The sequence below is a fragment of the Megascapheus bottae genome, chromosome 8 (assembly GCF_031878675.1).
Source record: "Megascapheus bottae isolate mThoBot1 chromosome 8, mThoBot2.hap1, whole genome shotgun sequence".
Classification (NCBI taxonomy): domain Eukaryota; kingdom Metazoa; phylum Chordata; class Mammalia; order Rodentia; family Geomyidae; genus Megascapheus; species Megascapheus bottae.
Genome location: NC_143516.1, coordinates 18,647,254 through 18,661,313, shown reverse-complemented (window position 1 = coordinate 18,661,313; position 14,060 = coordinate 18,647,254). Strand labels below are relative to the sequence as shown.

Sequence of the window (14,060 nt, the reverse complement as noted above, 5' to 3'; positions counted from 1 at the left end):
TGTTTTTGCCAGTCCTGGGCTTGGACTTTCTCAAGACTAGGCTCTACCACTTGAGCCTCAGCACCATTTCTGGCTTTTTTTTCTATGTATGTAGTACTAAGGAATCAAATCCAGGCCTTTGTACATGCTAAGCAAGCACTCTACCACTAGGCCAAACTCCTGGCCCCTGTGTTTTTGTTTTTTTAAAAGGATACTAATGCCAAGTACCAATGGCTCACACCTGTAATCCTAGCTACTCAGAAGGCTGAGATTTGAGGATCATAGCTCAAAGCTAGAGAACTCTACATGACTCTTATCTCCAATAAAGTACTCAAAAAAAAAAAAACAGACCAGGTGCTGTGGCTCACATGGTAGAGCACTTGCCTTGAGCAAAAGAAGCTCAGGGACAGCACACAGGCCTAGAGTTCAAGTCCTAGGACCAGCAAAAATAAAATGAAATAAAGAATACTAATAAAGACTAAGTGTCCCTCTGGCTAGGGGAGAGTATGTAGTCTACTATCTTTTATTCAGGGAGGCTTAATGGAGGAGGTGATATTTTCAGAAAGGCCTCATTCTGGCCAAGAAGTTATTTAGCACCCAAGATGAAGACAAGTTTCTTAATGTCTGTGGCACTCTGAAGAAGATGTGGGCCCCCAATGGGGACACATTGCAGAGGGAGTATGGGACGGGGCCAGCAGGTGCACTGTTTCAGCTCTGTGCTGAAGTCAACTTCATAAGGGGCGCTGTATCAGCTCTGTGCTGAAGTCAACTTCATAAAATGCAGATTCTACCTCATGATCTGCCACGGGAAGATCGGAGGTTTGGGAGCAGGGGAAATGTGGCTGCTCACCCCAGAGATTCTAAAATAGAAGGGCAGGGTGGATGAAAGTATAAGGCCAAGCAGATAGGAAACTAAGAAGAATGCTGAGCTGGAAAGACAATCATGAAGCAGATAAAAAGCTGTATCCCTACTAAGTTTGATAAGCACAGTGTGCCTTGCAAAATAAGATCACTGATGACAGAGAAAACGGGATCTTTTCACATGCGACATGGGGACCATGCCCCCAGGAGGGGGTGGACTTGAGCAGGGGACTGCTGCTCAGCTTAGAACCCTCAGGGACTCATCTGAAAATTGCCTCTGTGGGCCTGGGCCTTGAATGAAAGCATGCAGCCCCAATCCTTGAACTGGGAAAGCTGAATGTGGCTTGTGAGAAGTCTACTTTCCTGTAGTCTGGGATTAGAGGACAAACAGATGCCAAATTGACCAACTCCAAAAAGTTTTCTCCACAACCATTTAATTTTTTTTGCCAGTCCTCAGACTTAAACTCAGGGCCTGAGCACTGTCCTTGGACTTTTTCAAGGCTAGCGCTCTAACACTTGAAACACAGCACAAGTTCCACCTTTTTCTATATATGTGGTACCAAGGAATCAAACCTTGGTCTTCGTGCATGCTAGGCAAGCACTCTACCAGTCGGCCACACTCCTGGCTGCTCCATAACCATCTAATTCCATTTAATTCAGTTATCAGAAATAAGGAAAGGATGCTTAATATTTCCTTACTAGAAAAAAAAAGAGAATTTAAATTTTGTCTCAGCTACTATCCTGGCTAAATTACCTATTTTCTTCTGTTTAAGTACATTAATTACATGTTTATACATGACATAGAAGCCAGTCACATATTTTTGTCTTGTCTTGTGGATGAAACTTTGATAAAAAAACCAAGAAAAGTGTTGCTTTCAGAGCTTCGGTGCTGTCACCCTCGTGGTGGTGCTGGTGGTGGTGGTGGTACTGTGCGTCGGGTATTGATGCATTTTTCATGGCTCGGCTTTCATCTTCTGCTCTAGCTGTTCGTTTCCATCTGCCCCTTTCCCCTGGCGCTCTACGATTCCCACCTCTCTTCTTCCCACAGACATCAGGTACGAGGGCATGATCAACACCATGCTGAAGGACCTGTTCGAGCTGCTGGTGGCCTGTGTGGCCAAACCCACAGAAACCATCTCCCGGGTGGGCTGCTCCTGCATTCGGTGAGAAAGAGGTTCCCTGGCACTCCAGGGCCTGAGAATTTTATTAGGACATCCAGGGAAATGAAATTACCTTTAGTTGTAGCAACTTTCTGGATTTTATTTAACAAGTAAAAATGACATTTGGAAGTAAAAAATGACTAGGTAGTGATGACTCATTTCAGCAAATACTCCTTGGGCAAGAAAGATTTGGAATGTGGAAAACGATGTAAATGAACATCTCTATTCTGGATGTTTATGGACCGTTCAGAATAGCAGGAGAGGCAACGTGGTGGTGCATGGTGCTAACCCCAGCACTCAGGAGGCGGAGGGAGGGAGAACAGCTTCGCCAGTTCACGAGAATGTGTCAAAAATGAAATGGTCATTAACAGAAAACCGAGGGAGGGCCACATGAAGAATGAAAGCAGTGAGAGAATGGCAAAAAGCAACAACGGGAGGCAGAGAAGGAGGAGGAGGAGGAGGAGGAGAAGGAGGAGGAGGAGGAGGAGGAGGAGGAGGAGGAGGAGGAGGAGGAGGTGGGGTCTACAAGAGCCTCATTCTAAAAGTCAGAGAGCATACTTTCCATAGGGACTTTCCAAGTTGGAAATGAATAAATGCAGAGATAAGAGTGAGAACGGACAATAAGCAGGCTCATTTTATTTATTGTTTGTAGAGAAGTGATTTTTTAATGGAGTTGGAATGGAAGAATTAGTACAGACTATGTACTGTTGCATAAGCCTAAATTTGAATATCGGTATATTTGCAATGGGGATCAATGGTTCTATCTGTTAAAATGGTTTAGAGAATAGAATCTTGAGCCGGGTGTGGTGCTGCACCTGCTCTGTAGATAGAAATAGGAGAGTCGTAGTCTAAGAGCAGCCGCAGTGCAGAAAAAAAATCCTATCTGAAAACAAATTTTAAATGGTTGAAGGTATAGCTCAGTTGGTAGACTGCCTGCCTAGCGAGTATAAGATGCTGAGTTCAGACCCCAGGACAAGAAAGAGAGATAGGAAGAAAGGGAGAAAGGGAGAAAGAAAGAAAGAAAGAAAGAAAGAAAGAAAGAAAGAAAGAAAGAAAGAAAGAAAGAAAGAAAGAAGGGATGGAGGGAGGGAGGGAGGGCAAGAAGGAATAGTGAACAGTGTCTTGACCATGTAGCACCAGCAGAAGGAAGGCAAGCTTGGTAAGACAGAAAGTCTCACCAGGCAACTACAGAATAAATGTGTGCAAGTGTCCACAGGCCCCAAATTCTGTATGAACAAAACAAATGTCTGTCTGTGTCTGGCAGATACGTGCTGGTGACCGCAGGCCCTGTGTTCACGGAGGAGATGTGGCGGCTGGCCTGCTGTGCCCTGCAGGACGCCTTCTCTGCCACCCTCAAGCCAGTGAAGGTAAACTGGGAGGAGAAAACCCCACTGGTTCTCTGCTTCCTCGGCCCGGTGATGCCTGGTCTAGGGTTTTCCCGGCTTTTCCCTGCCTCCTTGTTGTAATTGTGAAGAATTTGGCGGGTCCACACCTCTGTACCTGATCCCAGACCTGGCACTGTGAGCCAGCATGCATCAGTGACCACCTGCTGTTTCCCCTAGGACCTGCTGGGCTGCTTCCACAGTGGCACCGAGAGCTTCAGTGGGGAGGGCTGCCAGGTGCGTGTGGCAGCCCCGTCCTCTTCCCCCAGCGCTGAGGCTGAGTACTGGCGCATCCGAGCCATGGCGCAGCAGGTAAGGGCTGCTCCTTAGGTGTTGAGGGCCCAGATGCATGCTGGGAGTCCTCGTGGAGGTCCTGCAACACCAAACTGCCTTTCCTTCCCTGAGGCAGGGATGTATGCCTCCACACTCTGATATCTTACTTGCACTGTGCTTTCCCAGCAATAACTTTATCCCAATTAGCAGCAAAGCCTCTCTCCTTGCTAGGGACAGCCTGTGGTCAGCCATGGCCAACTCCAGCCACCCACATTAAAGTCCTTTGGTTACCCAAGACTACATTTCTAACTTGTCTAGGCTACCAAGTGTTTACTGCTAAACAATGCTTTGCCTAAGGATGACAAGATGAATTTGACTTTTTTTGTGGATGTTTATTTTCCATCCAAATGGCTAGGTGCTTGTAGCTCACTCCTGTAATCCTAACTACTACCAAGAATTTTAAAAAAGGACAAATTGATATAAACTGTCAATATTGGATTCAATTTGAAAGCATAAAGTGACTTGAAAGTTCCATACAAAAGGCCCCTTTTCTCCAGATTTGCTTGAAGCCTTAATAAAATGTCCCCCTTCACACACATAAGGTTAGGGCCTCAGCTCCTCTCACATGGGAGGCTGGGAAGTTTCCTGGCAAGGTTTGACTTCTCAAGGGCTTTCCCTAGCTATGCTCAGGTAGAAGACCAAGACCTGCTGTCATGAGTTTCTCATCCCCTCTGTCTGTTCCCAGACACAGCCATGGCCAGTCCACAGAAGCTGAGGCAGAGGAAATACCATAAGCTTACAAAGCGCAGCCACTTGCAGCTGCAAGGCTGGCCTAGAAGCTAGCAATCACGAATGACCTAAATATTTCAGGACAATGAAATATATTAGAACCACAAGACAACCTAACTAGCTGCTCACTGGTGGCTCATTCCTGGGATTCTAGCTGTTCAGAAGGCTAAGATCTGAGAATCACACTCTGAAGCCAACCTGGGCAGGGAAGTTGTGGGATTGTTAGCATTAGTGTCAACAGTCTACATTTTGTACCCTGTTCTAATGATTCTGTGTAGGTAGTACCCATATATCTACTTATTTGATTAAACAAATGCGCCAGGTGAAAAACCAGTATCATCTTCCTTTTATAGATAAGGAAATGAGTGGAGAGTAAACCACTTAATCCAGGGCTATCCAGCTAACCTCCAGGAGAGTCAGGTAGAAGAGGTGCGTTTCTGATCTGGTTCTTGGCACACTCTTGCAGGTGTTTATGCTAGACACTCAGTGCTCACCAAAGACTCCAAACAACTTTGATCACGCCCAGTCCTGCCAGCTCATCATTGAGCTACCTCCAGACGAGAAGCCAAATGGACACACCAAGAAAAGGTATGCAGATAAACATAAAGGGCAGGGGTAAGAAAAAAGTCAGCCATTCTCAGTTCTTGCTTATGTTCATCCAAGCTGTGGTCAACACCACAGCTTGGTCAAGATCACAGAACTGTGATCCTCAGATCTCAGCCTAAGTAGCTAGGATTACAAGTGTGAGCCACCAGTGCCCTGCTAGATTTCCTCTTCTTTTAAAGACACCAGTTGTAGTTGCCTGACAGACCTTATTGACTAATCTTTACTGATTTGGGGAGACCCCTTTTCTAAATGCAGTCATACACTGAGTTCCCAGGAAGAGGATGACTTAACTTTGAAGAGGATAGAATGCAGCTCTTAAAAGTATATATGATACAGTCCTTTAAAAATCTTATTGACCACCGGGTATTGGCAGTGCACAACTGCAATCTTGCCTACTCAGAGTCTGAGAGTTAAAGATGAAGGTTTGAAGCTGTCCCAAGCAGGAAAGTCTGTGAGACTCTTTATCTTATTGTGGATCAAGTTCCAGCCTTGAGTGGAAAAAAATCTAAACAATAGCAACCAGGCACGAGTTCAAGCCCAAGTGGCTGAGGGAGAAAAAAAGAAAAAAATGATCCACAAAACCAAGGGGTCAAATCACTTAGCACTTGAACATTTATATCTAACCCTCCCTTCCCCAGGCCATACCCTGATTAGAAACCAGTAGCCCTGGGGCCATTTTGGCAAATCCAAATGACCTTCTTACCACTGGGGAAGGAGCCCAGGCCCATCATGAGTCAATGCTGTTTTCTCACCTAGATTTGTTTTAGAAAGATATGTTAATTATCTTGTCAACTTATTTCCTGACTTGTCCATGCTGACAACTCTTCAGTGTTTGATGCTCCTCTATTGCACATTCTGGGAAAATTGAAGATGGATAAATGTGCATCTAAGGGCCAGAAGTTTTGGCCTAGTGGTAGAGTGCTTGCCTAGCATGCATGAAGCCCAGGGTTCAAATCCTCAGTAGCACATATACAGAAAAAGCCAGAGTGGTGATGTGGCTCAAGTGATAGAACAGTGGCCTTGAGAAAGTCCAAGGACAGTTCCCAGACCCTGAGTTCAAGCCCCAGGACTGGCAAAAAAAAAAAAAAAAAAATGCACCTAACACATGAACACTTAGTCTTGGAGAAATTGGTTTGGTAGCAGAGCCAAATTTCAACTGGTTGCAAAATGCTTTGGGTTTAAGAGAAAAGGGTAGAGGGTAGGGGAAAAGTTACTTAAAATGGATAGAATTTCTTTCTCACGGTTGAAATTTGATAGCTTATTAACTCCTGTGAAAGAAAATAAAATGTTTTGTGTCCCTTACGTATAGTTTTTTTTTTTTTTACATTTTTGTAACACATTTTGTGTTTGCTAAGGCTCGATGACGTCAACTCAATTCTAGGCTCCGGATGTTATTTATTTACATGTTTTTGCTAGTGCCTGTGCTGTGTTTAAAGAGCCCCCCTGTCTTGGCGTTCTTAGCGTTTCTTTCCGGGAGATCGTGGTGAGCTTGCTGTCGCATCAGGTGCTGCTGCAGAACCTGTACGACATCCTGTTGGAAGAGTTTGTCAAAGGCCCTTCCCCTGGGGAGGAAAGATCCCTCCAGGGCCCGGACGCCAAGCTGGCCGGCTTCCTGCGGTACATCTCCATGCAGAACCTGGCCGTCATCTTCGACCTGCTGCTCGACTCGTACAGGACCGCCCGGGAATTCGACACCAGCCCGGGCCTCAAGTGCCTGCTGAAGAAGGTGTCGGGCATCGGGGGCGCCGCCAACCTCTACCGACAGTCTGCCATGAGCTTCAACCTTTACTTCCACGCGCTGGTGTGCGCCCTGCTCACCCACCAGGAGACCATCACGGCGGAGCAGGTGAGAAAGGTGCTGTCCGAGGACGAGGAGAGGAGCTCGGACTCCTCCCAGCCGTGCTCCTCGGAGGACGAGGACATCTTCGAGGAGACGGCCCAGGTGAGCCCCCCGCGGGGCAGGGAGCAGCGGCGCTGGCGCGCGCGGCTGCCCTCGCTCAGCGCGCAGCCGGCCAGCAACGCAGACTGGGTGTGGCTGGTGAAGCGGCTGCACAAGCTGTGCATGGAGCTGTGCAACCACTACATCCAGATGCACCTGGACCTGGAGGGCAGCCTGGAGGAGCCGCCCGGCGCCAAGGGCGACCCCTTCTTCATCCTCCCCTCCTTCCAGTCCGAGTCCTCCACCCCGTCCACCGGCCCCGCCGGCAAAGACACGCCGCCGCCGCCGCCGCCGCCCGAGGACGACCGCGCCGCCCCGCCCAGGGAGCGGGAGCCCGGCGAGCCTCCGGCGGGGCTCCGGTTCGGAAGCGGGGAGCTGCTGCCGCCTCCGCTCAGCCCCACGGTGGACAAGAAGGGGCCTGGGCGCAAGAAGGAGTGGTGGGAGAGCGCCGGCAATAAGATTTACACCATGGCGGCCGACAGGACCATCTCCAAGCTGATGACGGAATACAAGAGGAGGAGGCAGCCGCCGCACCCGCCCGCCTTCCCCAAGGACGGCCAGGCCGAGAAGAAGGGAGAGCCGCCGGGACCCCGCGCCCCCGCCTCCCCGCTGCTCCAGAGGCCGCAGCAGCTCGTGGACCAAGGGCAGATGCGCCATTCCTTCAGCGCCGGCCCCGAGCTGCTGCGGCAGGAGAAGCGGCCGCGCTCCGGATCCACCGGGAGTTCGCTGAGCGTCTCTGTGCGAGATGCGGAGACCCAGATCCAGGTAGGTCCCTGCAGGCCTGGGGTGCAGGGGGGACCCCGGGGTGCAGGCGAGAATCCGGGGTGCAGGCGGGACCCCGGGGTGCAGGCGGGCCCCGGGGTGCAGGCGGGAATCCGGGGTGCAGGCGGAACCCCGGGGTGCAGGCGGAACCCCCGGGATGCAGGCTGGAATCCGGGGTGCAGGCGGGACCCCGGGGTGCAGGCGGGAATCCGAGGTGCAGGCGGGACCCCGGGGTGCAGGCGGAACCCCGGGGTGCAGGCGGGACCCCAGTGACAAGTTCCTGATGGGTATCCCTTGCAGAGCTGGTGTATGCATTAGAAGATCTGATAGAAATCAGATGGGAGGTGGTGGGAGAAGGGCGAGGACAGACCTTGACCTCCAACACCAGAGGATGACCCGAGCCTAAGCTGTAGCATTTGTCTGGACCAATACAACAGTGGGAAGTGAATTTCATTCTCCCGGAATTTCAGAAGCCAAGTTTCTAGGGTGGAGAAGGCACTACTGAGAAAGCCGAAGCCCACCTGGACAATTAGAAACTAAAGCTTGTAAAATGGATGTTCTTTATTTAGCCAGTCACTGGAGGCTCACAGCCTGCCTGTAATTCTAGCAGCTCAGAAGGCAGAGATCTGAGGATCAAGGGTCAAAGCCAACCAGGGCAGGAAAGCTAACCAAGGCAGTATAGTTTCTCTCTAAGTAGCAAAAGGAAGTGAAGTTGTATCTCCAAGTAACAGAATGCTAGCTATAAGCAAAAAAGCTCAGAGACAAGTGCCTAAGCCCTAACTTCAAGCCCCAGTACCAGCAATAAGTAAATAAATAAAGATATAAATTAGTCCACACTAAAGACAGTCCATAGTACTGAAGCATTAGTTAAGGAATAGTGCAGATTGAACTTACTGGATAGTTAATGCAGTGAGTCGTTCTCTCCTCCAGTCTTTCTAACCCAGCCTGAGCATGTGAACATGCTCCCCCTTCGAGAGGTTTTGCACGTGCCAGTCCCTTCGTGTATCTGATATTTGTAATCCTGTGACCCCCCCCCAAAAGGGAATAGGAGAAGAAAACAATGTGGTTTGTTCCGTTTGAGAATAGATGACATAGGAAAATAGAAACAGAAGCATCTAGAGAAATTCTTTTGTAAATAATCCAAATGCCTATTTTAAATTAGAGATGCCTGTCAAGAACTTAGATCTGGGCCCGACACAACGGCTCACAGCTGCCATCCCAGCTACTCAGGAGGCAGGAATCAGAAAGGTCATGGTTTGAAGCCAGTCTGGGTAAAAGTTAGTGAGACCACCTCACCTCAACCAATAAACTGGGCGTGGTGGGTTCATCTGTAATACCAACTACAAGGTAGCCTTTGATAGAGGGTTGTAGTATGAGGCTGCCCCTAGGCAAAAACCTGTGTTTTCAGTTTTTCTGAAAAATAACTAAAGCAAAAAGGCCATGATTCACTCAGTAGAACGAGCTGCCTTTGCGAGCATGAGGCCCTGAGTTCCAACTCTGGTGCTGATAATAATAATAAATAAGAAGGTCTGGATTCCTGAATTCATGAATCTCTACAAGAATGTAGTCTGAGTATGAGCACAACTTTGGAATTAGCATGGATCTTATGAGAGGCCTTATTTTCCTCTGAAATATCTTCAGCACAGAACTAGACTTCCGAATGCAGAATCCTCAAAACTTCCAACAAAACTAGATTGTCTTTTGCATCTTTTAATGGTATTGTGAAGTAGTTGATTCAAAGAGGTTAGAATTCCATGTCAGGTTATGAGTACAAGGTGTCTAGGCATGTGTTAGCATGGCTGTCATTCTGTAGCAGATGAGATTCCTGGCAAATCATATACTTAATTGCTTTTTCCATATATTAGGATTGTGTTTAAATAAAATAATAAATCCTAAATTAAGGCGACATTATTCCAAGTCATCTACATATGATAAAATGGTGGATTAAAAGTATCCTCTAACATATAGGGAAATACGTCCTGTATGAATATATGTCCCATAAAATAGAGAGAAAGCAAAAAAAATAAAATAAAAAAAATAGAGAGAAAGCAACAGAGTTTTTCTTAAATCCCAGACTTGAATGTGGTATGAGTCTCTTACCACCACCAGCCTTTTGAAGTAAAAACCACCGTTAACTGAGATACATGAAATTATTAAAGACCGACTGATGATAGCTAAGTCCTGAGGGAATCCAGCCGCAGGCGGGCAGGACCTAACCGCAATGCTGAGTGCAGCCATGAGCCCACCAGCAATTCTCTTCACTCCTTCCTCTTAGGCATGGACCAACATGGTGCTTACGGTTCTCAATCAGATTCAGATCCTTCCAGACCAGACCTTCACTGCTCTCCAGCCAGCAGTGTTCCCATGCATCAGCCAGCTCACTTGCCACGTGACCGACATCAGAGTTCGCCAGGCTGTGAGGGAATGGCTGGGTCGGGTAGGCCGTGTCTATGACATCATTGTGTAGAAGACCTGGAGTCCGTTCTCAAGAAAATAGGAGAGTAACCCAACTGATCGCATTTGCTCCACCGCCAGCCCCCTTGAAACTCCATCTCAGAGAACTTCATTTTCTGAAACCTCGTGGTACAAACAAAGCCCTTCCAGCCCCTCTGTCTAATCAGCCTTAGTCTGTTCTGGCTATAGAGGTGATACAGTCTACCACATGGGCTTCTGATTTTGCACATTCCTATAGAAGAGTCACCATTCCTCCATACATTTCTAGATCTTGAAATTAAGTTCCAAGTGCTTTTGCTAATAGTGTTGTCCCAAATGGGTCATTCTGGAGAATTGTGCCTCTGAGAACACTACACTGATCCATCGTTTAAAAAGAAATGCAAGCCCTAAGAAAATATCTGCCAGTAGGTCAGGCTGATACATAAACACTCAAACAGCTAATGTCAGATGTTATTAATTGGGAGAATATTTATAGGTGGTTCTGGGTTTGGCTGGGAAGAAAATAGCTCTATTGTACATTATTAGTGTCATAATCAAGAAATGACTTCCATCATAAAACAGTCCAGACCACTTCAATGTTATTCTAAGTTGTTACGATTTTCAGGTTACTATTTACCAACTTCCCCACATGTAAGGTACAAGTGTGCCTTTATTTCTCTATTTCTAAAGGAAGAAAATTCTTTCCTATGGGGTATTAGGTCTGTGGCTTGTCAAGCCTTAAACACAGGCATTAAGTGGTATTGGCTGACATAGTTACTGTGAAAAGACACAAGACTGCCCATTTACCCTGTGTGTCTCACTAGACTGCTTCTGCTAACAGGGCAGACAAGGAAAGGAAAGAAAAACGGTGCCTTAGTCTTTCATTGCACAACATTTATGTCCCACAGTTATCCTGATTTTAAGATAAAATACTTGGCTTTTAAGAGGATAAAATATTCAGATGCAATTTATTTTATATCACTGTCCTTGAAGGAAAGAAACACATCCAGTGAACGGATTCTCAGGGAAGAGGGCAGGAAGTTCCGGGAAGATGGCTGGAAGGGGTGGGATTAGGGATTAAGATGAAATCATTGCAAATCTTAAAATCTAACACAACAATTGTGAAATTATGGTGTCAGTTATATAAGCTCTAGACTCAGAAGAAACTAAAAGTAAAAGGGAGGGAACATAATGGACTTTAAAAAAAACACTAATTTTTTTCTATTTAACAATACTTCTCTCTAGCAAGCAAATTTACTCTATATTTTAAGTCTTTTTATTCAAACCAAAATGTTGGGCGGGAATTTGGCCTAGTGGTTAAAGTGCTTGCCTAGCATGCACGAAGACCAGGGTTCGATTCCTTGGTACCACATACATAGAAAAAGCCGGAAGTGGTGCTGAGGCTCAAGTGGTAGAGCTCTAGCCTTGAGAAAGTCCAAGGACAGTGCTCAGGCCCTGAGCTCAAGCCCAGGACTGGCAAAAAAAAAAAAAAAGAGTTTCTCAAACCAAAATGTTAAGTAGCTATTTCTCTCCCTTAAGAAAAGAAATTATAGAAATAAGTTTGCAACACATATTGCCATATATGTGTGGATGGATGCATGTGTATATATATATGCATAAATGTGTGTATAGATATGCATAGATATATATACATGCACACATATATATGGGAGTAAATGGGCTAGATATGTGTGTGTGTACATACATACATATGTACACACATATATATATAAAAGTAGTATTGAGGATTGAACCAGGACATCACACATGTTTAAATATATGCTCTACCACTAATTTATTTCCTCAGCATGTACAATAATGTATTTTCTATTTCTTATGCAGTAATAATGGTTGAACCTTCTTAGTCAAGCCCATTACATACTTTCTAGAATTTATTCCTAAAGCATATTCGGTAACTTTCCAGTGCCTAAAGAAATGTATTCCTATATCATCATCTAAACATAAAACATCAATTCTTTAGCTTGAAGTAAGGATTAAAGATAGATCGACCTTCATCCAGTGATTGCAAACTTTGCCCTCCTTTAGAACAATCCGCAAACTGTCTACAAATTTAAGAGTAAGGCAAGGTCCTCTAACATCTCTACATGATCAAGAAGGAATCCATCTAAGAGATCGCTACAGAATCTAAAGGACACTTTTTCCAATTTTATAAAATATTCTCTTTGCCTTCAGCTTTCATTCATTCAGCAGTAATTCCACTGGAGAAACAGATCAGCCATTTGTTTTGCTTTTTATATAGGCAAGTGTTCTACCACTGAACTCTATCTCCAGCCCACAAGTTCTTATTCTTGGGAGATAATAACAATGAGCTCATTCTGTCTACAAGGTTTGAACTTTGTAAATGGGATTAGGTCTCTACAAAAGCTGTGCACGTTGTTTATCTTATTTCTTTTAATGTTTTCTCCGAGGTTCACGCTTTGGTGAGCTTTACAATTTACTGGGAGTAAAAAATAGAGCAAAACAATAGATAGAATTCAAGTATTTATAAAACTGTTTGCAGGTAGCAATTTTTCATTAGAGTGCCACAGAAGTATACTGATGGCTAGGAGAGAATGAATTCTGGTTTCTAGATTCTCGATTGTGAGATCCAAGGCTAGCTCATGTTTTCTTCATAGTATGTCCAGTCCTTCTTCTGATGTGGGGCCCCACAGTAAATGTGGACGTGGCATGGGTCAACTGGTAGAGGACCTGTCTATTAAAATCATGAGACCCTGAGTTCAAACCCTACTGTCAAACACACTTAACAAAAGGAAGGAAGGAAGGAAGGAAGGAAGGAAGGAAGGAAGGAAGGAAGGAAGGAAGGAAGGAAAGAAAGAAAGAAAGAAAGAAAGAAAGAAAGAAGGAGACATAATCCAAACAGTGGTGGTTCATTCCTATAGTCCCAGCTACTTAGGAAATGGAGGCCGAAGGTCCCTGAACTCCAGGTCAGCCAGAGCAAGGGTACATAAACCTATCTTAGACACACAGACAAGAGGGGAAAAAAAGGGGGGGGAAAGGTGACACTTTAAAAAGACATGTATTCATTGCCTGATTTATGTAACTACAACCCCTCTATATATCACCTTTACAGTTTTAAAAAGAAAGAAAGAAAAAAGAAAGGTCTGAAGGCATTGATAAAGTGGTAGAGCACCTGGCTAATATGTGTGAGGCTCCACATCAATTCTCAATACAACAAGAAAAAAAATGAATTTAAAAAATAAGAAGAAAGCCGGGCACGGTGGCTCATGCCTGTAATCCAAGCTACTCAGGAGGCTGAGATCTGAGGATCACAGTTCAAACCCACGGGTACTAAAGAACATGAGACTCTTATCTTCAATTAACCACTGGAAAACAGGACGTGGGGCTATGGCTTACAGATACCGAGGTAGCCTTGAGCTGAAGAGCTCAGGGACAGTGCCAGGCACAATTCAAGCCCCTTGCCAGACAAAAATAAGATTAAAATAAAATTTTAAAAAAATAAGAAGAAAGCTCAAGGACAGTGTCCAGACCCTGACTTCAAGCCCCAGGACTGGTATAAATAATAAGAACAAGATTCGACAGTGGTCCAGTCCCCAACCTGCAGTTTTATGCGCTGTCCTGGCCACCCTCTACAGATCTTGTCTCTAGCCATCCCAAGTCCCACATTGCCTGTAAGCCAATGGCCAGACCTGATGTTCTGTGCACTCATAACTACTGTCATGTCCACTGCTTATTTCAACCAGAAAAGTAACTGAAAGAAATCCTCTTGATACAAAGTAGTCTCTAGGGAGTGGGACTTCAGTGGGCTACTTCTGCCAGTGAGGAAGAAAGGGGGTGATTATCAACACTTGATAGAAGGGACCCCCAGACTTCCTGGCAGTGCCAACTCACTATTCT

The 14,060-nt window shown here is 45.7% G+C and overlaps 1 protein-coding gene across 1 annotated transcript in view; it reads left to right on the top strand.

Moving 5' to 3' along the window:
- Arfgef3 (ARFGEF family member 3) overlaps window positions 1-11,354 on the top strand; it is a 109,780-nt gene extending 98,426 nt beyond the window's left edge. Inside the window, exons 29-34 of the mRNA XM_090338053.1 lie at window positions 1,889-2,003; window positions 3,265-3,367; window positions 3,563-3,694; window positions 4,911-5,032; window positions 6,512-7,754; window positions 10,027-11,354. Coding sequence (XP_090194179.1) covers window positions 1,889-2,003; window positions 3,265-3,367; window positions 3,563-3,694; window positions 4,911-5,032; window positions 6,512-7,754; window positions 10,027-10,218 — 1,907 coding nt within the window. The 3' untranslated portion in view covers window positions 10,219-11,354. The remainder of the gene's footprint in view (window positions 1-1,888; window positions 2,004-3,264; window positions 3,368-3,562; window positions 3,695-4,910; window positions 5,033-6,511; window positions 7,755-10,026) is intronic.
- Window positions 11,355-14,060: the final 2,706 nt, after the last annotated feature.